This window comes from Mandrillus leucophaeus, unplaced genomic scaffold, assembly GCF_000951045.1.
Source record: "Mandrillus leucophaeus isolate KB7577 unplaced genomic scaffold, Mleu.le_1.0 Scaffold470, whole genome shotgun sequence".
Lineage (NCBI taxonomy): Eukaryota > Metazoa > Chordata > Mammalia > Primates > Cercopithecidae > Mandrillus > Mandrillus leucophaeus.
In genome coordinates, this window is record NW_012105032.1 from 2,810,944 (window position 1) to 2,834,738 (window position 23,795).

Genomic DNA, 23,795 nt, shown 5'->3' on the forward strand with positions numbered 1-23,795 from the left:
CCTAGCTGAGGTGGGATGATTGCTACAGCCCAGGAATTTGGGGTTATACTGAACTATGATCTTTCCACTGTATTCCTGCCTGGGCTACAGAGTGAGAACGCGTCTCTAGAAGGAAAAAAAAAAAGCCCATAAGAACAGTATACACGTTAGTTTTCAGATGAATTGAATCTTGACTGATCAGATTTTATCTGTATTAGGAAGCATAACAAACATTGTAATTCACTGAATTAAGGAGGAGACATATGCATATGCATAGTCATAAATACTTACATACGATATTGTATTTCAGTTGACTCTAGTAGTAAAGATATCTGATTATTTCTGAACAAATGTCTTTGAAAATGTTTTCACTTCTTATTTATTCCAAGAAAAGATACTTTTATTTTAAAATGGCTTCATTAAAGGAGCTTTATTACATGACTTTAAAATTTATGCATAATAAAAGTGCAACTGTTACTTCTTTATTGAAGTAAATGGCAATTATAGATTGACGCATGGTGCTTGATCAACAAACGTTATGCCAACACTGTGAATTTTATGGTGAGTTCTATTGACCTTTAAGCTCTTCAAACATCATCTAGTTATTTGGAATTCTCATTTACATTTAGCCAGATATTTCTAGTTCATATTTAGTACTTAAAATTTGTTTTAGGATTATAAAGGAGATATTAAAATATGCATGTATGTGATAACATAGCATGTTTTGGTATTGTTCTCATGATAAATTGTAGTAATATTTATGAAACTCAAACAGGAGATTTTTTTTCTTTAAAATGTATGTTTTCTTAATTTTGTAGTAAAAGAAGCGTAGTTATTTCTATTGTTTTAATTTACTAATTAAAATATTTGCTAGTCATTAATTCAGAAAACAATGTTAAAAAACTCAATTATACTCAAAGTAAGAATTTATGCAAACATAATTTTTTATTAGTATTGAATTTGTGTAAGTAAAAATAATGATGCCTCAAGTATTGTTTTTAAATTTATTAACAAATAAATTTAATCACAGAATATTTAATAGCCTAAAAACAATCTTCTGGTTAAAAACAAATTTAACTTGTGAGATATATTCATCTTCCATATTATACAAATTATGTTTTAAGTTACACATTAGTCATATTATATACCTAGTCATTCATAATATAAAATTTGGTTGGATTAATTGTTTTAAAAATTAGTTTGAGTCATAATGATTCACATAGACTATAGTATTTTAGATGATAAGGACTATGCTGATCTGTTTACTACAAACATCTTGGGCAATGTTGATGCTTTAAAAATGTCAGTGATAAACTTTTAAACCTTAATTAAAAATTGCTCTGAGATTTAGAGATACATTTCAAGATGGGCCTTTAGCTTAGGCAAAAAAGTCTTAATAATTATAATGATAATTAATAATTATAATGTATTTCTTAGTGGTTGTTAGCATATAATATATATGTGTGTATGTGTGTGTATATATATACATATGTGTGTATATACATGTGTATATATGTATGTATGTATATGTATGTATATGTGTATACGTATGTATATGTATATACGTATGCATCTATATGTATACACATATGTATGTATGTGTGTGTATATATGTATATGTGTGTGTATATATATACACATATGTATATACTGCCTTACAGTGGGAAACTGGTTCCTTTTCTGGACCATTTCTCATGTGATGAATTCGAGAAATTCTTCACATTCAGTCTTCAAAGTTTTATGCTGAATATGCTTGTTCTGAATTTAAGGAAAAGTAATCAATATTTGACTTTGGTAGTTTATAAACCAATTTTCACTTTTCAATTTGGGAGCTAAAAGTCTTGAATAGGTTGTTAAAATGTGTTTATTTTCTTTTTTATTGTTGTCTTGTCCCTTGTTTTGCTTCTTTTATTTTTACCTTCCATACTATTAGAAATAAGTCCAGACCCATTACATTACTTATTTTTTTGACCTTTTTAGTTACCAAATTAGAAAGGATTTTTATCACTAAGCTCTAGACAACACTGAAATTGCAGTTTTTAAAAATGAAAAGCATGTACATTATTACTTTTCTGTTTAAAGCAGTCTTTCTCTTTTTACTTCAGTATATTTGAAAACTCTACACTTAAATATTATGAGTTGATTATTAATTCTAATTAATAAAAAATTAGAGTGATTTTGTGTGTGGAATTCTCATTTACATTTAGCCAGATATTTCTAGTTCATATTTAGTACTTAAAATTTGTTTTAGGATTATAAAGGAGATATTAAAATATGCATGTATGTGATAACATAGCATGTTTTGGTATTGTTCTCATGATAAATTGTAGTAATATTTATGAAACTCAAACAGGAGATTTTTTTTCTTTAAAATGTATGTTTTCTTAATTTTGTAGTAAAAGAAGCGTAGTTATTTCTATTGTTTTAATTTACTAATTAAAATATTTGCTAGTCATTAATTCAGAAAACAATGTTAAAAAACTCAATTATACTCAAAGTAAGAATTTATGCAAACATAATTTTTTATTAGTATTGAATTTGTGTAAGTAAAAATAATGATGCCTCAAGTATTGTTTTTAAATTTATTAACAAATAAATTTAATCACAGAATATTTAATAGCCTAAAAACAATCTTCTGGTTAAAAACAAATTTAACTTGTGAGATATATTCATCTTCCATATTATACAAATTATGTTTTAAGTTACACATTAGTCATATTATATACCTAGTCATTCATAATATAAAATTTGGTTGGATTAATTGTTTTAAAAATTAGTTTGAGTCATAATGATTCACATAGACTATAGTATTTTAGATGATAAGGACTATGCTGATCTGTTTACTACAAACATCTTGGGCAATGTTGATGCTTTAAAAATGTCAGTGATAAACTTTTAAACCTTAATTAAAAATTGCTCTGAGATTTAGAGATACATTTCAAGATGGGCCTTTAGCTTAGGCAAAAAAGTCTTAATAATTATAATGATAATTAATAATTATAATGTATTTCTTAGTGGTTGTTAGCATATAATATATATGTGTGTATGTGTGTGTATATATATACATATGTGTGTATATACATGTGTATATATGTATGTATGTATATGTATGTATATGTGTATACGTATGTATATGTATATACGTATGCATCTATATGTATACACATATGTATGTATGTGTGTGTATATATGTATATGTGTGTGTATATATATACACATATGTATATACTGCCTTACAGTGGGAAACTGGTTCCTTTTCTGGACCATTTCTCATGTGATGAATTCGAGAAATTCTTCACATTCAGTCTTCAAAGTTTTATGCTGAATATGCTTGTTCTGAATTTAAGGAAAAGTAATCAATATTTGACTTTGGTAGTTTATAAACCAATTTTCACTTTTCAATTTGGGAGCTAAAAGTCTTGAATAGGTTGTTAAAATGTGTTTATTTTCTTTTTTATTGTTGTCTTGTCCCTTGTTTTGCTTCTTTTATTTTTACCTTCCATACTATTAGAAATAAGTCCAGACCCATTACATTACTTATTTTTTTGACCTTTTTAGTTACCAAATTAGAAAGGATTTTTATCACTAAGCTCTAGACAACACTGAAATTGCAGTTTTTAAAAATGAAAAGCATGTACATTATTACTTTTCTGTTTAAAGCAGTCTTTCTCTTTTTACTTCAGTATATTTGAAAACTCTACACTTAAATATTATGAGTTGATTATTAATTCTAATTAATAAAAAATTAGAGTGATTTTGTGTGTGTGTGTGTGTGTATGTGTGTGTGTGTGTGTTTCTCATCATTGAAGTAGAATCCTCATTTAAAGGGTGGGGAGTTGCAAAATTCTCTTTAGAAAATCAATCCTCCCGAAAGTGTCTTATGAAAGCACTATTTAAAAGAAATGTTATACTTCATCTTGTATTACCATTAAATTACATTGCATACAGATGAAACACCTTGCAATGAGAAATAAATGTGCTGTTTGTCAATGACACTTACAAATATTGTACAATGCTCTTTTATTGATCCTTATTAGTGCATAGAAACATTACTTTCATCTCTATTTTTCTATTCTGCTTTATTACGTCCATCTAAGAATTTCATGTCTTTGATTTTATAATATTCTAATTTTATTCAGAATAGATTTTTAACAAGTTCAAAATGTTTATCTTTACGCTTTCATCCATAATGCATATTATTAAATAATTCCTAAAATGCAGATGTGATTGGGAAATTATTTATTAACATGGGCTTTAAAATTTTGTAATGAATAAACTTGAGAGTCATCTACCCAGATCAGTATATATTTGGGTATTTATAAACATACAATTATTTTGTTTAAAAAAGACTTTGCTACTTGTTCCAGGTCAAGCATGATTTCATAGTGTTTTGATGAAAGTCAATAATGCAAGGCTTGAATTTATCTAGAAAATAATGACAATAATCTCTATCCCTTATGTTCTAATTGTGAGAAATAATATAAAATTTTAAGTGAAGACAATGGTATTATAGAAAAAGTTTCTTAAACCATGATAAGAATAATTCTATTGGACCATTCTCATGTTAGTGCCTGCTGATTTGGGGTTTTTCCTATTACGATTTTATATATCAGAATTTGGAAACAGAGCAACCTGTTAAGTCAAAAACAAAGTCTTTGCTTGCTCTACACTTATAGTAGGACGTTGCATGAAAGAAACTGGTATGTCAGTAGAGGACTGTACTTAGCCATCACAAGCGACGAAGCTAGAAAATCTACTGAGTTACCGCAAAATGTTAAGCTCAACAACACATTTCCTTTGTGGAAAGGACCAATCATTACTTCCAAGGAAGCCAACATATTGCATAGGTTTGGTCCAATTCTATAAAATTGTATTACGAAATACAAATATCAAGGAGCACCAGTCTTTGTCTATCTCAATTATCACATTCTTTGCAAAGTGAAGTAGAAAATATATTGCAATGCCTTACAAATTATATTTATTTAGGTATGCTAATATAATGTTGTAGAAATAAGAGAAAATATTTATTGTGTTTAACTTTATTAAAATTTCTTTTTAGCTTTCATTCCTGGACTAAAGAAAGGTACAGTAGAAATCCACACAAACCATCACCATGTTGCATGTTTCATTTTAAAATGAATTGCTAATTTGTGTTTAAGAACTGTTTACCTTTTTGCTTCTCATAAAATATCAACTGTTTGCTTCAAACACATTTTTAATACATTTAAAATATCTGAAATCTAGGAAGGGCATTCAGTCAGTTGGATATATTATATATCTGAATGCTTTTTCTAAATTGTGTGTCATCAATATTTAGATAGTAAAATAAATGTGACCCTATAGTTATTTATTTGACTTAGTTACTTTCAAATTACCTATGAATTTAATTATTCATTTTTCTCCTGTGATAGTATAAGCATTTTCAGTGTTTTGTTTGAGCAGCCATTAAAGATATAATTATACTTTTCTGGATTCAATTCCAATTTGATCTATAAACTGTATATGTTTTCTAAACATATACTAACAAAATTAAGTTTCCAATGTTTATGAACTTGTAAATAATATGTAATATGCATTTTCTTTTCCAAATTATAACACATGTATTACATGTAAACCTATGATAAGTTAAGGCTGTCAGACAAAATATTTCTAAAAATGTGAAGTTTAAGCAATCAGTTAAAATATATATATATATATATATATATATATTTTGTGCTGATAAAATTTTAAAACGCTGCAGGATATACTGAATGTTCCAAATATATTTGCACTCATTGTGTATATGCACACATTTCTTCATTGTCCACTTTATATTTGGTGATGTTTCTGTCCTATTGTTCCACTGCTCTTTATAACAGTAATTTATTTCACTCATACACTTCTATCTTAAACTGCAATGTATAATACACTGATGTTTTGATGAAATAGAAATAGCACTTAAAGAAAAAAATTTCCTGAAATCAGTCATAAACCTAAATTTTTATATAAAGAAGAAACTTACCTTTAATCTTTAATTTTGACATATGAGCAATATTAACAACATACTTTATCAATTTTTGGTATTTTAAATGTGGTAGAATGTTGCTTTTGACTTTTTACATTGTGTTGGGATAGTTCTTCTTTTCTTCTATAATCAGTTCTAATGTCCATGATACATTTTTGGCTATCATCTAAATAATGAAATGTGATCTCATTTGTCCATTTTTGCTTTGGTTGCCTGTGCCTGTTGGGTAATGTTCAAAGAGTTTTTGCACATTCATATTTCCTGAGGAGTTTCCCCCAAAGTGTTCTTCTAGTAATTTCATAGTTTGAAGTCTTAGAGTTAATTAAGTCTTTAATATGCATTGATTTGATTTTTTGTGTATGGCAAAAGATAGGGGTCTAGTTTCATTCTTCTGCATATGGATATCCAGTTTTCCAGGTAGCAATGATTGAAGAAACTGTCCTTTCCCTAATGTATTTTCTTGGAACATTTGTTGAAAATGAGTTTACTGTAGATGTATGAATTTATTTATGGGTTTTCTATTCTGTTCCGTTGGTCTATATGTCTATTTTTATGCTAGTACCATACTATTTTGGTTAGCATAGCTCTGTAGTATAATTTGACATCAGGTGATGTGATTTCTCCAATGTAGTTTTTTTTTTTTTTTTTTTTGCTTAGGATAACTTTGGCTATTCTGGGTATTTTATGGCTCCATATAAGTTGTAGGATTTTTTTTTTCCAATTAATGTGAAGAGTGTCATGATTATTTTACATGGGTTTGCATTGAATCTATAGATTACTTTGGGAGTATGAGTATCTTAACAATATTTATTTTTCCACATACATGTAATATCTTTTCATTTTTTGTGTCTTCAATTTCTTTCATCAAAGTTTTATAGTGTTCATTGTAAAGATTTTCAATTCCTTGATTAATTTATCTTATTTTATTTGTAGCTATTGTAAATGGGATAAATTTCTTGATTCCTTAATGTTGGCACATAAACATGTTACTGATTTTTGTATGTTGATTTTGGATACGAAATCAACATTCAAAATTACTAAATTTGTTTATCAGTTCTAATCAATTTCTTGAGGAGTCTTTAGGTTTTTCTAAATATAATACCATATCATTAACAAACAAGAATAGTTTTACTTCTTCTATTTCAACTTGGATGTCCTTTATTTCTTTTTCTTGTCTGATTGCTCTAGCTAGGACTTCCAGTACTATGTTGAATGACATTGGTGACAGTGGTCATCCTTATCGTGTTCCAGATCTTAGAGAAAACACTTTTTGTTTTTTCCCCATTCAGTATGAAACTAGCTGTGGGTTTGCTGTATATGGCCTTTATTATACTGAGGTATGTTCATCCTATACCCAATTCTTTGAGATTTTTTTTTAAATGAAGGAATGTTGAATTTATCAAGTAATTTTTCAGCATCAATTGAAATAATCATATGGGCCAGGCGCGGTGGCTCACGCCTGTAATCCCAGCACTCTGGGAGACCAAGATGGGCGGATCACAAGGTCAGGAGATCGAGACCATCCTGGCTAACACGGTGAAACCCCGTCTCTACTAAAAAATATGAAAAGCTAGCCGGGTGAGGTGGTGGGCGCCTGTAGCCCCAGCTACTTGGGAGGCTGAGGCAGGAGAATGGCATAAACCCGGGAGGCGGAACTTGCAGTGAGCTGAGATCCGGCCACTGCACTCTAGCCTGGGGGACAGAGCGAGACTCCATCTCAAAAATAATAATAATAATCATATGATTTTTGTCTTTTATTCTATTGATATGATAAATCTCATATATAGATTTGCATACATTGAGACATCCTTGCATCTCTAGGTTAGATCCCACTTAGTCATGATGAATGACGTTTTTAATGTGTTGTTGAATTCAGTTTGCTAGTATTTTGTTGAAGATTTTTGCATCAATATTCATCAGTGATATTGGCCTGTTTTCTTTTTCTGATGTGTTGTTGGTTTTGGTATCAGGGTAATATTAGCGTCATAGAATAAGTTTTGTAGTGTTCCCTCCTTCTCTATTTTCTAGAATAGTTTGAGTAGAATTGGTATTAGTTCTTTCTTAAATATGTGTTAGAAGTCAGCAGTGAAGCCCTCTGGTCCTGAGTTTTTTTTCTGCTAGAAGATTGTTTTTTCTTTCTTTCTTTTTTTTTAACTTTTAAGTTCAGGGGTACAAGTGTAGGTTTGTTAATAGGTAAACTTGTGTCACAGGGGTTTGTTGCACGGTTTGTTTCATCACCCAGGTTTTAAGCCTAGCACCCATTAGTTGTTTCTCCTGATCCTCTCTCCTCCCACCCTCCATCCTTCAAGAGACCCCAGTGTGTGGTGTTCTCTTCTGTGTGTCCTTGTGTTCTCATAATTTAGCTCTCACTAATAAGTGAGAACATGTGGTATTTGGTTTTCTGGCCCTGTGTTATTTCAGTAAAAATAATGGCCTTCTGCTTGATTCATATTCCTGCAAAAGACATTCTTCAAAAGACTGTCTTCCACAGTGGCTGAAATAATTTATACTCTGACCACCAGAGGATAACTTTTCCTGTTTCTCTACAACCTCACCAGCATTTCTTACGATAGCATTTCTTAACTATAGCCATTCTGACTGGTGTGAGATAGTATCTGATTGTGGATTTGATTTGCATTTCTCTAACAATCAATGTTGCTGAGATCTTTTCATATGATTGTTGACCACATGTATGTCTTCTTTTTGAGAAGTGTCCGTTCATGTATTTTGCCAACTTTTTATCAGAGTTGTTTTTTTCTTTGTACACTTTTTTTTAAGTTCATTATAGATGCTGGATATTATACCTCTGTCAGACACATAGTTTGCAAAAAATTTATGTTATTCCATGGATTCTTTGTTTACTCTGTTGATAGTTTATTTTGTTTGCAGAAGCTGTTTCATTTAATTAGATCTCATTTGTCAATTTTTGCTTCTGTTGCAATTGCTTTTGGAATTTTTGTTATGAAACTTTTGCCAGTGCCTGTGTCCTGAATGGTATTGCCTAGGTTGTCTTCCAGGAATTTTATAGTTTTGGGTTTTATGTTTAAGTCTTTAATCCATCTTGAGCTTATTTTTGTATATAGTGTAAGGAAGGGGCCCAGCTTCAATCTTCTGCATATGCCAGTTATGTCAACACCATTTATTGAATAGAAATTGAATAGAAAATCCTTTCCTCAGAGTGAGTTGTAGGTGTGTGGTCTTATTTCTGGGTTCTCTATTCTATTCCATTTGTCTATGTGTCTGTTCCTGTATCAGTGCCATGCCATTCTGGTTACTATAATCCTGTGGTATAGTATAGTTTGAAGTCAGGTAGCATGATGCCTCTGGCTTTGTTCATTTTGTTTATGATTACCTTGGCTATGAGGGCTATTTTTTGGTACCATATAAATTTTAAAATAATTTCTTAAAATTTTATTTCTGTAAAGAATATCATTGATAATTTAGTAGGAATAGCATTGAATGTATAAATTGTTTTGGGCAGGATGACCATTTTAATGATATTGATTATTTCTATCTATGAGCATAAAATGTTTTTCCATTTGTTTGTGTCATCTCTGATTTCTTTGAGCAGTGGCTTGTAGTTCTCCTTGTAGAGACTTTTCACCTCCCTGGTTAGCTGTATTCCAAGGTATTGTATTCTTGTTGTGGCAAGTGTGAGTAGGCATTTGTTTGTGACTCTCAGCTTGACTGTTGTTGATGTATAGGAATGCCAGCAATTTTTGCACATTGATTTTGTGTCCTGAGACTTTGGTGAAGTTGCTTAACAGCTTCAGAAGCTTAGGGACTGACAAAATGTTTTGTTTTGTTTTGTTTTTAGATATAGGGTCATGTCATCTGCAAACAGAGATAGTTTGACTTCCTCTCTGCTGGAAGATTTTTATTATGGCTTTGAGCTCATTATTTTTATGGATTTGTTCAGGTTTTGGATTTCTTAATAGTTTAAACTTGATAGGCTGTATGTGTCTAGGATTTGTCAATTTCTTATAGATTTTTCCATTTATTGGCAAATAGTTGCTAATAATGGCCGCTAATCATCTTTTGAATTCCTGTGGTATCAGTTGTAATGTCTCCTTTTACATCTCTGGTTTTATTCAGGTCTTCTCTCTTTTCTCTTAGTCTGGCTAAAGGCTTGTCAATTTTGTTTAAACAAAATGACTTTTTACTTCATTGATCTTTTGTATTGATTTCTTTGTTTTGATTTCATTGATTTATCTTCTATTATTATTTTTTTTCTTCTACTAATGTTGGATTTTGTTTGCTCTTGCTTTGCCTGTTGTTTGAGATGCATCATTAGGCTGTTTACTTGAAGTTTTTCTCATTTTTTAGTGTAGGCATTTACAGCTATAAACTTCCCTCTAAGTACTGCTATTGCTATGTCCCATAGGGTTCAGTATGGTGTGTGTCCATTATAATTTGTTTCAAGAATTTTTTCAATTTTCTTTTTAATTTCCGCATCAACACACTGATCATTCAGCAGCATGTTGTTTAATTTCTCTGTGAATGTATAGTTTCCAAAATCTCTCTTGTAATTAATTTCGAGTTTTATTCCATTTTGGTCAGAGAAGATGCTTCATAATTTTTGATTTTTTTGAATGTTTTAAGAACTGTTTTTTGAACTAACATGTGGCCTTTCCTTGAGAATGATCTATTTGCTGAGGAGAAAAATGTGTATTCTGCCGCAGAAGGGTGAAATTTTCTGTAACTATTAGGTTTCTTTGTTCTATAGGGAGGATTAAGTTCATTTTTTTTTTTTTCCTGTTGTTGTTGTTGATTTTCTGTCTGAAAGGTCCAATGCTGAAAGTGTGGTGTTGAAGTCTCCACCTATTATTGTATTGAGGCCTATCTCTATCTGTAGCTCAATAAAATTTGCTGTATATATCTAAGTGTTGTAGTGTTGAGTACATATATATTTACAATTGTTGAATCCTTTTCCTGAATTGACCCAATTATCATTATATAGTGACTTTCTTTGTCTCATAGTTTTTATCTTGAAATATAATTTGTCTGATATAAGTCTAGCTACTACCACTCTTTTTTAGTTTTCATTGGCATGAAATATCTTTTACCATCTGTTTGTTTGCAATCTATGAGTGTGTTTAAATGTGAAGTATGTTTCTTGTAGGCAATCGATTATACAGTTTTTTTAATCCATTAATCCACTCTATGCCTTTTGATTGAAGAGTTTAGTTGTTTTTACATTAAATGCTATTATTAACAAATAAGGGCTTATTCTTGCCATATTGTTATTTGTTTTCTGTTCATTTTGTGGCCTTCTCTTCCTTCTTTCCTTCCTTTTTTCTTTCTTTTAGTTAAGATGATTTTCTCTGGTGATACAATTTAGTTTTGTTTCTTTTTAATTTTTTGTCAATCGGTTATCAGTTTTTTGATTTGAGGTTACATGAAACTTGCAAATACTATCTCATAACCGATTATTTTAAGCTAATAATACTAATTTAACACTGTTTGTATAAACAAACGTAAAAACATAAAGAAACTCATAAATACTCTACATTTTATTCCCCTACTTTTTAGTCTTTTGCTGTTTTTATTTATATATCATTGTACTGTCTAGGTCTTGAAAAGTTGTAGTTATTATTTTTTATTGTTTCCTGTTTTAATATTTCTACTTATGATAAGAATAGTTTACACACCACAGTTACAGTGTGATAATATTCTGTATTTTTTGTGTTACTATTGCCAGTGAGTTTTGTACCTTTGTATGAATTCTTGTTATTCATTAATATTCTCTTATTTTTAATTGAGGTATTCTCTTTAGTATTTTTTGAAGGACAGGTCTGGTGTTGTTAAAATCCTTCAGCTTTCATTTTTTGGGGGGAAGTCTTTATTTCTCCTTCATGTTTACAAGATATTTTCACCAGATATGCTATTATAGGGTGAAAGCATTTTGGGCTTGGTTTGCTCTTGCTTCTGTAGTTTTCTTTAGTTGTGATGGTAGGTGGTTCAATTGAGATTTTTTTTTAACTTTTAGATGTGGGCATTTAGTGCTATAAATTTCCATTTTATCACTCCCTTAGTTGTGTCCCAGAGATTCTGGTATATTGTATCTGTGTTCTTATGAGTTTCAAATAACTTCTTGATGTCTGCTTCAATTTCATTATTTACCCAAAAGTTATTCATGACATGAACAAATTATATAATTTCCATTTAATTGTATGGTTTTGAGCAATTTTCTTAGTCTTGCTTCCTAATTTGATAGTACAATGATCTGAGGGAGTGATTTTTATTATTTCAGTTCTTTTACATTTGCTGAGGAATGTTTTGTGTCCAATTATGTGGTCAATTTTAGAGTATATGCTGAGTGGCATTGAGAATAATGTACATTCTGTGGCATTTGGGTAGAGATTTCTGTAAATGTCTATTAAGTACATTTGATCCAGTGCTGAGTTTAGTTCCTAAATATCTTTGTGAATTATCTGTCTAATAATGTCAGTGGGTGTTGAAATCTCCCATTATTATTTTGTGGGAGTCTAAGTCTCTTTGATGGTCTCTAAAAACTTTTTTATGAATCTGAGTGCTAATGTGTTGGGTGCATATATATTTAGGAGAGTAAGGTCTTCTTGTTGAATTGAACTCTTTACCATTATGTGATGCCCATCTTTGTCTTTTTGCTATATTTGTTGGTTTAAAATTTGTTTTGTCTGAAATTAGGATTGAAATCCCTGCTTTTTTATTTTCCATTTGTTTGTATATTTTTTCTATTCCTTTATTTTGAGCTCATGTGTGTCACTGCATGTGAGGTGTGTCTCTCGAAGACAACATAACAGTGGGTCTTGGTTCTTTATACAACTTATCACTCTGTGCCTTTTAATTGAGGGCATTTAGCTTGTTTACATTCAAGGTTAGTACTGATATGTATGGATTTGATTCTATCATCATCATGTTAGCTGGTTATTTTGCAGGCTTGTTTGCGTGGTTCTTTATAGTGTCACTGGTCTGTGTAATTCAGTATGTTTTTGTAGTGGCTGGTAACTGCCTTTCCTTTCCATATTTAGTGCTTCCATCAGAAGCTCTTGTAAGGCAGGTCGGTTGGTAATGAATTCCCTCAGCATTTGCTTGTCTGAAAATAATGTCATTTCTCCTTCACTTAGGAAGCTTAGTTTGGCCAGATATGAAACTCTGGGTTGAAATTTCGTTAAGAATATTGAATATAGGCCCCCAATCTTTTCTGGCTTGTAAGGTTTCTGCTGAGAGGTCTGATGTTAGTATGATGGGGTTCTTTTTTTTAGATGACCTGACTCTTCTCTAGTTGCCTTTAAATTTTTTAAAAAAAATTTTGACCTTGGAGAATCTGATGACTGTGTTCGGAATGATCTTCTTGTAAAGTATCTTACTGAGGTTCTCTGAATTTTCTGAATTTGATTCTTGGCCTGTATAACTAGGCCAGGGAAGTGACCATGGATGGTATCCTGAAATATGTTTTCAAAGTTGCTTCCATTCTCCTCATCTTTTTCAGGGATAACAATGCTTCATAGATTTGTTCTCTTTTCATAATTCCATATTTTTTGGAGGTTTTATGTATTCCTTTGAATTCTTTTTTCCCTATTCTTGTCTAACTGTGTTATTTTAGAAAGCTGACCATGCTCTGAGATTCATTCCATAGTTTGGTCAATTCTACTATTAATACTTGTGATTGCATTATGAAATTTTTGTAGTTTGTTTTTCAGCTCTGTGAGCTCAGTATATTGTTTTCTATAAATACTTATTTTGTTTGTTAGTTGTTATGTCATTTTATTGTGATTCTTACCTTCCTTGAATTGGATTTCAATGTACTCCTGCATCTCAATGATCTTAGTTTCTATTCATATTCTGAATTCAATTTCTGTCATGTCAGCTATTTCAGCCCAGTGAAGAACTGTTGCTAGAGAGCTGGTGTGGTCATTTGGAGGAAAGAAGACAGACACTCTGGCTTTTAGAGTTGTCAGAGTTTTTGCACTGTTCTTTCTTGTCTTTGTGGGCTGATGTTCCTTTAGTCTTCGAAGTTGCTGTTTTGTAAGCTTCTTCTTTTTTTTTTTTTAGTCCTATTAGATGACCTTGAGGGTTTGGTTGTGGTACAAGCTTAGTTTAGTCAACTGGGTTCATTTCTGGAAGAATTTAGGGGGCCAAGGCTCCACTCCTAACTTCTATACTACATGCTATAACTCTGGGAGACTGGTATTGGGCCCTGACTGTTCTCTGGCTCCTCACAGTTAGGAACCCAATGTGCCAGGGAGGCCGAAATGCTCCCAGACTACTGATCACTAAACTTTGACAGCTGGTGCCAGTCAAAACATTCGGTAGGTCAGTGGCAGCGGGATCTGTCCTTGTTTGCATATGCCAGCAGCAGTGACAGCGGCAGCACTGTGTGATACATGCATGTTTGCTGTGGCAGGGTGCTAGTGGATATTGGGGTACCAGTCTCCCTGCAGACATTCACAGCAGTGACAGAGGCAGCACGGATCTCTAGGATGGGGATCCCCTCTGGCGACTATGCATGTGGTCACGCTGGTGGTGGTTTTAGCGCAAGGGCTGGATGCTGTCGGGTGCAGGTCTTTGTGCACCCTCTGTGTGCACTCATGCAGGCAGAGGTCCCCACTCAGGGAGTGGGAGGGTCTGCTGTTCTCTGTTCCTAGTTTCACTCTGACAACATCATTGGCACAGGGGCAGGTGCCTGGTAAAGGTGGGGTTGGTGGGCTCTGTTCCCACAAAGGCTCTGACTGCAATGACGGTACAGTGGGGAGAGAGGAGGCAGAGTGAACTCATGCTGGCAGCAGTGGAAGGGCAGGGTACACACACACACACACACACACACATCCCACACACACTGAGGGGACAGGGAATGCAAAAGCCACGTTACACACACTCACCAGCAAGGCAATATGAGGAGTGGCCGTGGACCTGGGGGTAGATGTAGTTGGGGAGGGAGGGTGTGGGCTAGTGCATGGCCATGGGCTCTGCTCTGCTGGAGCTCTCTGCCAGTGTGGTGCAGTCCACCAGTGCAGGAGCTATGATGCGAGTCCACAGGGCAACAGAGGTTGCACTGCAAGGAGGTAGAGTCAGGCTGGGCCTCCGGGACAGGCCAGTAGACCAAGGGGTGCACAGGTTGCACCATCCCCTTCTGATGGGCCTGCCGAGTTCAGGTCTGACAGTTCCACTAGGGATAAATTCTCCTATTAAAGCAAGTCAAGCCTGGGGTGTGAGAGTCTCTGACCATGCTCTGCTACAGATGCTCCCACACCAAACCCTCTGCGCTCCTCACTGGATGAAATACTGCCCCTACCACTTCTCTAAGCAGCTGTCTCTGCCAATGCAAGCGTCTGTGGTGGTCAAGTTGTTTCCTACTGCTAGGATTCCAGAGGTCCATGGTGAGAGCTAATTGCTCCTTACCAGTTCAACTTACCTGTTCCCTAAGAGTTACTGGGGGCCAGGAACGAGTCCTGCTGCACAGTAGCCCCTTGCAGTATTCCCAGCTTCCTCCTCCTTCAGCCCATTTTTGTCTTCCCTTTGTCCACTCTCAGTGCCTTTCCTCTGAAGATATGTTAGGAGTGCAGCAGCTGTCAGGATCCCTCAGTGGCAGCCGTTCCACCTGGCTGCTTCTAGTTGGCCATCTTGCTCAGCTCCGATCATTTAACCCCTTAAAGTCTGTTTACTCATTTGTAAAATATAAATACCAATAGCAACTATTGCAAAGAATTTAACAGTGCCCCTTAGACACTGTAGATGTTAAATATTATCCTAATATAATAATAGCATTCTTATTTTTCCATTAACTTTTAGGCAAAATCAATTTCATTTTGTTTTTATTTCAAATATAAATAAAAGAGGTACTGCTTGTTTTCATTAACCCGTGAAATATTTTTCTATGTATTAAAAAATAAAGCTGTGTGCATAATTCTGTTCTTTTATCATTATTAGTATTTTCAGCCACTTATATCTTAAGAAAGAGAGGAGATAATTCTTTTTACGAGTTTATCAAATTGTCTTGTAATTGTTAAATACACCTTGAAGTCTCCATTCCCATAACTAAATCTGGTTTGTCTTTAACCTTTTTTTTTTTTTTTTTTTTTGAGACGGAGTCTCGCTCTGTCGCCCAGGCTGGAGTGCAGTGGCCGGATCTCAGCTCACTGCAAGCTCTGCCTCCCGGGTTCACGCCATTCTCCTGCCTCAGCCTCCCGAGTAGCTGGGACTACAGGCGCCCGCCACCTTGCCCAGCGGGGTTTCACCGTGTTAGCCAGGATGGTCTCGATCTCCTGACCTCGTGATCCACCCGTCTCGGCCTCCCAAAGTGCTGGGATTACAGGCTTTTGCCACCGCGCCCGGCCTGTCTTTAACCTTTAATTAAGCTAACCTCTCTGTTTAGCAATGTCTGACTGTAAAGACGATAAGCCAGGTACCAATGTGTAACTTGCATTTTTTAGCATATTTTAAAACTTCAGCGAAGTCTTGATGTAAATGAATAGATGTATGCATATCAGTCTATGGTTATAGTATCTTTACCCACACACGTCTCATTAAAATTATTGGGAACATTTGTCCTTTATTTTGTTTTTCACTTAGTCTTCAAAGTTTTATGTGTAGACTCTTTATAAATAGTTTAAATCAGATTGTTAGTAATAAAGAAAAATATCACTTTAAGAATCTGACAGCAATATTTGCCTTTTAACATCCATGGGAACAGTATATTTTGTCTAACTTAAGTACCTGACACCAAACATTAAACATAACATTTCCTTTGTAATCTTATCCTTTGATACATTTTAGTGTATGAGATATTTCAAGTAAAGATGTGAAACATGTAAATTAATTGTCTTTTTTATCCCTCAGAGATAACCAAGGTATTTATTAAATTCCCTGAAGCCATATGACAAGACATACAGCTAAACTCAAACTAAATTATCTGGCTCTTGTAAGCTTTATGTTTGACATCATGATAATTCACATTTTGTTCTTTTACAAAAGTGATGCAATGAATTTATAAATTAACACAGAGATATTGATTACAATAATTTCATAAAGACAAAGAGAAGCCTCACAATTGTGACACTGGGCTTGTTTGACATTCCTCATACCTAAACATTTTACTACCTTTTACACTTTTACCTTTGATCCAGCAATCCCACTACTGGGTATCTATCCAGGGGAAAAGAAGTCATTATATGAAAAGGATACTTGCACATGCATGTTTATAGCAGCACAATTCACAATTGTGAAAATATGGAACCAGCCTAAATGCCCACCAAACAATGAGCTAATGAGGAAAATCTGTGTGTGTGTGTGTGTGTGTGTGTGTATGTGTGTGTGTGTGTGTATATATATATATATATGCTGGATCAAATGGTAGATCTACTTTTAGTTCTTTAAGAAATCTCCATACTGTTTCTCAAAAGGGTTGTACTAATTTACATTCCCTTCAACAGTGTAAAAGTGTTCACTTTTCACCACATCCATGCCAACATCTATTAATTTATTATTTTTTCATTATGGCCATGTTTGCCAGAATAAGGTGGTATCACTCATATATACACACACACACACACACACACACACACACACACACACACACACACACCCCAACCATGGAATACTACTCAGGCATAAAAAGGAACAAAATAATGGCATTTGCAGCAGCCTGGATGGAATTGGAGACCATTATTCCCAGTGAAGTAACTCAGCAATTGAAAATCAAACCTCGTATGTTCTTACTCAGAAGTGGGAGCTAAGCTATGAGGATGCAAAGACATAAGAATGGTACAATGGACTTTAGGGACTTAGGGGAAAGGGTAGGAGAGGGGTGAGAAATAAAAGGCTACACATTGAGTACAGTGTACACTGCTTGGGTGATAGGTGCACCAAAATCTCAGAAATCACCACTAAAGGGCTTATTCATGTAAAAAAAAAAAATTTTTTTTAATGTGATTGCTATAGAGAAAGAGGAGGGAACATAAAAAGGATGAGTATAATTTAAGACTTTGGATGAATACTCTTGAATTGTATTAAAACTGATTTCCATCAAAGACCAATATAAATTATTGAAATTGTTTCTTAAAAAAATAAGTGTACATTTCATTTTTATAGATTTATTAATACATATTTGTTTATATTTACATATAAAACTGGGGCTAAGATTTTTCAAATAATAAGATTTCATAGTTATTTCATAATTACTATACTAGCAAAAATTATAAATACTATAGAAAATCATATTTGGAGCAATCTTTCATTGTTTGTCTGACTCAAATTTTTAAGTATATTTAAATTCAAAGTTTTAAGTATATTTAAAAAGATGTCTAACATAAATATGTAACAGTGTATTTACCCCAGAAACTTTAGTGATTAATGATAAGAATAATGACGTAGGAAGAGATCAGGAAGGTTTCATCTATTATGTAAAAATGTTCACATGTTTTTATACATCATAAGAAGCACATTTACAATGAAGAATAATTTGGCTTTTAATAATAAGAGAAGTGTTTATAATAATGTACCAGGATGACATAATTGCTCATCACAATTAGAAGCTATCTTTAAGGCCTGAAAGCACATGCAATCTATCTGAGTTGATCTATTATTTTCAGTAATCAATGAAATTTCAGTTACTTGTGATAATAAAGATGATAATATTTTTCTCTAAGATATAACCTTGCATAATAATAGAAAGATTGATGAAATGGTCAGTTACGTTAAACTTAGAAGAAACATTTCTTACTAGAAAAGAACATCTTGCAGTTCTCGAAACTCATTTTTTTCTGTCAACACAGCAAAACTTCAAAATATGTAAAAAGCCTTATTATCCCATTAAATGTAGAGCTGAAAGCCTCTTCAGCCTGGCTATTGAATTAGCAAATACAAAATTGAGTACTTTGATTGATATCACCCTGCCAAAGATTCAGCCAAGAGAATTTGGGTAGCTTTATTAAAGCTGGGTTGGACGGTGAGTCTGAGCATTAATTTTTTATGTAGTAGAACACAAGGTCAAAACTTGCCTTCTGGAACTGCCTTTCCTTGTACTATAATAGATTATCAGATTGAAAAGTACTATCAGAATACAGAACAGAGTATAAAGATTAAGTGCTAGCTATTTATACATCAAGGAACATGAAGTATTTTGATTGTTGTTATTATTATGTAACATAACAGTAACTCCCCCAAATACCCAAACAATAAGAAAATGTAAATTATCTATTTTAACTGTTAACTGGATGGTGGAGGTGAGTGAGATTCACTGATTGAATGATACAAAAGGCATTATATTTAACATAGAAAGTTATAAATATTTTACAATCATATTTATGAACATCTGCATTATGGTTGAAAATGAAGGCTTTCATGAAAATAATCCTATATAACTATATAAAATAATATGCAGGACACGCATGACCCTTATTTATTCCCCATTAGTTTCTTATAGTTTGAAAGTGTAATAGCTTTGATTTCTTCATCTGAAAATGTGCAATAGTAATATGTTAGAACAAACATTTGTAAAACACTTATATCATAAATGCTCAATATATATTGGTTTCTCATTGCAATAAGTGACTGCAAAATCATTAAAAGTAAAAATCATGGACATATAACGCAAAGACGTGAAAAAGTAAATTGACTCTCACAAGTCACAATTTAAAATATCTATACACTTCCATTTTTAAATTTCTTTTTAGAATAAAATGTACTAACTCTATCCATTATGCTCCAACTACAATTGCATCACAATTAATAATTGCTGTATCCATTCCATATATTTCCAGGAGAGTTATTTTGCTTGCCAAATATTGATATAAGCAAATAAACTTACCAAGTATCGCTGATTTTTTTATTATCACTCACCCAATCATGGCACAAATTGAGAACAACATTTTTAGCATATATTAAGCAGTGGTAAGATCATCATCTTGTCAGAGAAGGATTTTAGTATATCTTTTTAGGGATAATGTATTGCACTTTTCCAAGTGTCATATAATACTTTGTTAAATTTTAAATTGAAGTATTACATTGTGAAACTACAGAACCCCATGATTATAAAGTGCTTTTCTTAGCAAAGCTTCTCTGACATGACAAATATACAATTTTTTATGATCTCTGAGAAATATGCTTTTCTTTTCTTTCTTTCTTTCTTTTTTTTTTTTTTTTTTTTTGTGAGACAGAGTTTTGTTCTGTTGTCCAGGCTAGAGTGCAATGGCGCGATCTCGGCTCACTGCACTCTCCGCCTCCTGGGTTCAAGCAATTCTCCTGCCTTGGCCTCTAGAGTAGATGGGATTACAGGCATGCACCACCATGCCTGGCTAATTTTTGTATTTTCAGTAGGATGGGGTTTCACCATGTTGGCCAGGCTGAACTCTGAGAAATATGCTTTCTACCTGTTTGTTTAACTTGAACTTGAAAACACACACACACACACAACTCAGAAAAGATATAAGAAAGGACTGCAAAGATAGTACTTAATGTTTTTAATTTTTTGAACTTTACAAACTTAATACTGTCATCCTATTGTTCAGTTAACATCCCTGAATCCTAAATTTCTTCAGATTCTAAAACAAAAAGTTCCAGATGATTTTATATTACATTATTTACTTAATGGGACTTACATCCTCATTAAAAAATCAGTATGATTGTTGTTAAATAATTCTTCCATTAGCAATTCTGAGCCTTTACTCTGCGTCAGGCCTTGTGGTAGGAGCTGGGCTTCAGAAATAAGTAAACTGCAATCGGATTCTGGGAAATATTTAGATTCATAAATAGATAATTGTAACATAATATAGTAAATGAAGATGGAGGTATAGAAAGGGTTTTCACCTCTAGAGAAATAAGAAGGGTATTTTCAATAGGTGTCTTAGTTAAGAGACCTAACATTTTTGTCTGTAAATCCTTAATATTGGCGAACTAATAATGTGTACACACCACTGACAACAATACTTTATCCTTTGATGAATACCCTACAATGGAGTGATTGAATTCTGTATATCAGTAAAAGGTAGATATATACCAGATGGCGTCGCACTCTGTTGCCCAGCAGTGCAGTGGCACAGTCATGGCTCACTGTAGCCTAGAACTGCTGGGCTCAAGTGATCCTCCTGCCTCAGCCTTCCCAGTAGCTGTGACTATAGGCATGTGCCACCACTCCTGGACTTGGATAATGTTTTATTAGAATCATATAGCATAATTATCTCTTTGGTTAACCTCTTAGCATCAGTGGCATCTTTGTGAAGTGAGAGCGCATCATCAGATTATAAGAAATGACAGGAGGACTCTATTCTTGGGATAGTTTTTTTCAGTGTCTTGAGAATTAACAAATATTTATTTTTCTAGAATAACTTACATGTAAGCTCACTAGAATGTACGCTCTATGATGGCAGCAGTCTTGTCTGAGTTGTTCACCTGTGTTTCTGTAGTTCCTTCAACAACATCTAGCACATAGAAGGTTTTTAATAAATATTCATTCAGCGAATTCCTACCTAATGTAGCATTCATTTGTCTATTCCCTTAGGAAAGTCTAATAATTGTTCTAGGTATCTTACAAATATATACAAGACCTGGACATAATAACTAAGGTAGAATTTTCAAGCTAATTAACTACTGGAAAACTCAAATTAGTAATTATATATATTTTTATTTTGTACCGATAAGTGTTATTATATATTTATATTTTTATCTGTTAGACTCGGGCAAGCTTGAGGAAGTTGTTTGTATTCTAAATTCGGTACTCAAAATAATTTCAATCTGGCCTGCAAAAAAAGCTGAATTAGTCTCATAAATACAACAAAACCCTTATTGCCAAGGAGAGGCATATACTATGCAAATTCTGATCTGAGGGAATTTCAGTTGTTTCAAAAGCCATGATATTTGGGTTCCTCTGGATTCTAGCATTACATAAACAGGAAGAGAGGCGAAAATAAGCAGGAGTGATACAAACAATTTTCAGGATGGCAATTTGAAATCACGTATTCCAGCTCAACTTTCCAGAAAGTGACACCTGCACCTCTGTGGGGGTGTTTTCATGCACAAGCTGAATTGTACCTGTTCCAAATGGCCAGATGCACCTATACCCTGAATGTGGGTATACACCCACATTTGCCAAGCATTTTAAAATATGCTCTTTAAAGCGTAGTTTTGTATCCATTCTGATGACTTCTAGCCTGTAAACATAGGACCCATGTTAATTTAAATTTTAGTATCACAATAGAATGGCATTTGAAAAGTATAGTTATGATGGTATCGTACTACCAGAAATCTAGATGTGAATAAGGTATTTCACTCACTTTTGACCTCTTCTGGTTTACTCCTGTGTCTGAAAAAAGAAAACAAGGCATGAAGGTATATTTCTGGCACTATAGGTGGGTGAAAGGCACCCACTCTGAGCTCTGAGCCAAAATGTTTGCCAGAGGCTTAAATAACTAATTAGGCTTGGGGAACGCCATGGCTTCTTAGAGACATACACCTATAAACTCAGGCATATTTACACTTGCATGTTCATTTACCACAGAATTTACTTATCCTTTATCTCGTCTCTCATGATATTTCTGTATTTTTCTTCTTGGGCAGAGCCAAGTTTTATGAGTTTATTTGGTCATTTTCTGCCTGCATTCCTACTCCTGCTTTTCTTTTTCCTCTTCAGATCCTCATGCAGCTCAACTGAGGACATAATAATATATCTCTTCTTTCTCACTCCCTTCTGTTCTTACTATCAAAAATATTCCTAAACCATCTACCTCTCCACCCTTTTAATCACTTTTACCTATTTCATTATTGAAAATAACAGGAATTATGCCACAAAAATTATATATATATAAATTTTTATATATACACATATATAAATATATATCTATACACACACACATATATCCTTTAAATTGCTAATATTATCACATCAGCCACTTTATTAAACAACATGATCTTACTTGGACCCAAAAAATAATTAATTCTGGTATGTTGTTTTTAACATCTACAATTCTATAATAATAACGCTAAGAACAAAAACAACAATAATGACATAATAGATTTTACAAATAAAATTGATATTCAAGGCAGACAGATATAAAACAACTTTGTAAGCATAGTAAAGCAATATAACCCTCCTACTTGTACAAAAGCAGAAAAAAATTTTCCCAATACATAAACATAATAGTTGATAACTGATGCTAGCAGATGAAAGAATAGTCAATACATTCTTAGTACTTCTGATGCTAAGAACTTGCCCAAAAGAGATAGGAGAGATTCTCATCCTGAAAGAGTAATGAGAACATCAGAGTCAAATTAGTAGACAGGTGAGGACATGAATTATCTTTGGAGTAGATCAACTAATTATATGATTTATAACAATAAAACTTAAAACATAATTTGTATTTCCTAAATTTCTACAGGTTTTTCCCTCCACATATCTTTATGTCGCATATTCTGTGCTATTTTTCCTCCTTGCATTTATTGTGATTAAGCTGTCAAGTTTATGTCAGAAATAGGCATTTACAATGAACAAAACCTACAGTGTGAATCTGGATGCAGGATGAAGTCATGCCCATCCTGTAGAAATAACATGCTACATGCTGTATTGATGATCCTGAAAGATCTATGTATTTATAATGAACCTGTCATCAAAAGAACTTAAGCCAGATGTGAGAAAGAGAGAGTCCAGAGACCATGGTTCTCTATGTAATACACAGAATGGAGATGGCATGAACAGTGACACTGAACTTTTGTGCCCTGTGTCACTACAATGCATGCCCAGGAGATCTTGTTCCAAGAGAAAGAAAGAAAGAAAGAAAGAAAGAAAGAAAGAAAGAAAGAAAGAAAGAAAGAAAGAAAGAAAGAAAGAAAGAAAGAAAGA

At 33.1% G+C, this 23,795-nt stretch overlaps 1 protein-coding gene across 1 annotated transcript in view; it reads left to right on the forward strand.

Moving 5' to 3' along the window:
* Window positions 1-23,795, forward strand: part of PCDH11X (protocadherin 11 X-linked) — an 812,402-nt gene that overhangs the window by 652,496 nt on the left and 136,111 nt on the right. Inside the window, exon 9 of the mRNA XM_011995097.1 lies at window positions 5,039-5,062. Within this exon, the coding sequence (XP_011850487.1) occupies window positions 5,039-5,062 (24 nt within the window). The remainder of the gene's footprint in view (window positions 1-5,038; window positions 5,063-23,795) is intronic.